Source organism: Vigna unguiculata, chromosome 11 (assembly GCF_004118075.2).
Source record: "Vigna unguiculata cultivar IT97K-499-35 chromosome 11, ASM411807v1, whole genome shotgun sequence".
NCBI lineage: Eukaryota > Viridiplantae > Streptophyta > Magnoliopsida > Fabales > Fabaceae > Vigna > Vigna unguiculata.
This window is the reverse complement of record NC_040289.1, coordinates 6,954,584-6,956,922: the sequence shown is the minus strand read 5'-3', so window position 1 is coordinate 6,956,922 and position 2,339 is coordinate 6,954,584. Positions and strand designations below refer to the sequence as shown.

Below are 2,339 nucleotides of genomic sequence, written 5' to 3'. Positions count from 1 at the left end.
TCTCTCTCATAACATGATGTGTCATCTTTTAAGTGATTTTGAAAGATTAAAAATAAAAAAGATAAAAAAATAAAAAACCACTTAGCAAAACCTAAAATTATAAAAAAAGTTGTCAAAATTTAATATTTAAAATATCATTTTTCATATTTTATATTTTATGGTTGAATAATGCTTTTTCTCGTAGGAGAAACGTGATAGAGGCAAAAAGTACTTCATCATTGATACCATTTGTTTGGACAAGGTATTGGCACTATAAATAGCTAGGTTGGTTCTGTTTCTCATACACTCAAACAAGAAAGCCATAACAGAAAGCAATGGCGTCTCAGAGACTAGCTTTTATCATCACATTTCTCTTAACCCTTTCCACTTTCTCTTCCTCACGCGCTGACAATGGTGGCATTGCCGTGTACTGGGGACAAAACCTTAACGAAGGCGATTTGACAACCGCATGTAACACGGGTAACTATGAGATTGTGCTCCTCGCTTTCCTCACCCAGTTCGGTGCAGGGAGAACCCCAGCTTGGAACTTCGCCGGTCACTGCGACAATGGTGCCGTCAAACACTGCACTGAACTAGAGACCGAAATAAAATACTGCCAGGTAGAGTTCACAAAATTTTGACTTTGTAACATATCTTGCAAACATATTACAAAAATAGCAAGTGAAAAAAGTAGTCATCAGAGTGGTCCTTTCAATCTGGTATAATTCATTGTTTATGTTTGTGTATTGGTTACAGGGGCTAGGCATCAAAGTGCTCCTTTCAATCGGAGGAGACAGTCCGAACTACTCACTAAGCTCGCCGGAGGATGCAAAGGAGGTGGCCAACTACCTCTACACCAACTTCCTCAGCGGCCAATACGGTCCACTGGGAAGCGTGACGCTCGACGGCGTCGACTTCGACATCGAAAGGACGGAGGATTACTGGGACAACCTCGCCAGGGAACTCGACTACTTCCGACAAACGACGGGGCGTTACTTTTACTTGTCCGCAGCCCCTCAGTGCCCTACAGACCCAATCTACTATCTCGGCAAAGCCATCGCCACCGAACTCTTCGACTACATCTTCGTTCAGTTCTACAACAACCCTAGTTGCTCCGTCGTCAGTGGCATCCCCGCCCTCTTGAGCTCCTGGGACAGGTGGGTGAGCTTGGTCGCCTCCAACAACTCGCTCTTCGTGGGCCTGCCGGCAGCGCCCAGCGCCGGCAACGGTTACATTTCGCCGGCGGATCTCAACACCCAGGTGCTTCCGTACGTGAAGCAAGCCCCCAACTACGGGGGAGTGATGCTGTGGGATAGATACCGCGATCTTCAGAACGGTTTCAGCAATAGCATACTGCCCAATGTGATTAAATCTAAGTTGAAGGTGTCTGTGGTGTCCGTTTCCGACGCAATTTACCGGTGTGTGTCCAAGGCGTTGAACCGCGTCTTAGATTACTAGGTAGTTGAAAGGTTTAACTACCTTAGACATGTGTTACGTACGGAATAAATAACATGTCAGCTATGTGTCCCTTGCCTAAGTCATGCTCCTGCGTGCTTGGTCGGTCTTGGGTCGCAAATAACGAAATGAATGTTGGTTGGTTGGACTTTAAATAATGGCTCTATTAAGGAAAATTTACAAGAGTGGTGGATTTATTTACAAATTACTAAAATCGACATATTTTTAAAAACAATATGTTGGGTAAAATAATATAAATTATATAATTATATTAAAAGAATAAATGTAGAAGTTTAAGAAAAGATAATGTGTGGCCATAATTATATGAAAAAAAAGTTCTTTTAACACTATTTGACAAATTTTATAAAGGTAAAATAGTTTCAATAAATGTTAAGTTTTGTGTTTTTAAAAAGACAAAATAAAGAATAACGGGGAGTAAAATCAAATAGATGTAAAATAAATTATGATATCAAAATATCATCGCCCTACTTATATTAAGTTACTGGTTTATAAATATAGTTATAATTTGAATTAAAACATGAAAAGAATTAAATTATTGTACGTATAGAGGTAAGAGACAAATACAGTGATAAGTGCAAAAGCATTAACCATAAAAGAAACATGGTTAAATGCATTTTTAGTCCTTAAACTTGTAGTGAATTGTAAGTTGTTATTGTTCAAATTTTGATATATTTTGGTCCCTGAGTTTAAAAATGAATGGTATTACCAAATAATTAATCTTGATCATGTTTACTACAAGTTATTATGATTTTGTCTTTTTTCTTTGTACAATTTGTTATTACACGTGTCTAATGGATGATTTTCTTCATCCTTTTACATATATGGTAGCCTTTTATGTAAACGGAAAGATATGATGGAATCAATGAAACTTTTATTCTGAGACG

The 2,339-nt window shown here is 38.5% G+C and overlaps 1 protein-coding gene across 1 annotated transcript; it reads left to right on the top strand.

Annotated features, from left to right (window-relative positions):
* Nucleotides 1-267: 267 nt before the first annotated feature.
* On the top strand, nucleotides 268-1,617 carry LOC114168910 (acidic endochitinase-like). Its single transcript, XM_028053882.1, has 2 exons — nucleotides 268-599; nucleotides 736-1,617. The coding sequence occupies exons 1-2, from the start codon at nucleotides 315-317 to the stop codon at nucleotides 1,435-1,437; spliced, it is 987 nt and encodes a 328-aa protein (XP_027909683.1). The 5' UTR covers nucleotides 268-314; the 3' UTR covers nucleotides 1,438-1,617.
* Nucleotides 1,618-2,339: the final 722 nt, after the last annotated feature.

What these genes read in the sequence shown, in the direction of transcription:
- LOC114168910 (XM_028053882.1), top strand. Translation starts at nt 315, where the DNA reads ATGGCGTCTCAGAGACTAGCTTTTATCATCACATTTCTCTTAACCCTT. An exon ending in CCGAAATAAAATACTGCCAG is followed by an intron (nt 600 to 735) that starts GTAGAGTTCACA and finishes TATTGGTTACAG; the next exon opens with GGGCTAGGCATCAAAGTGCT.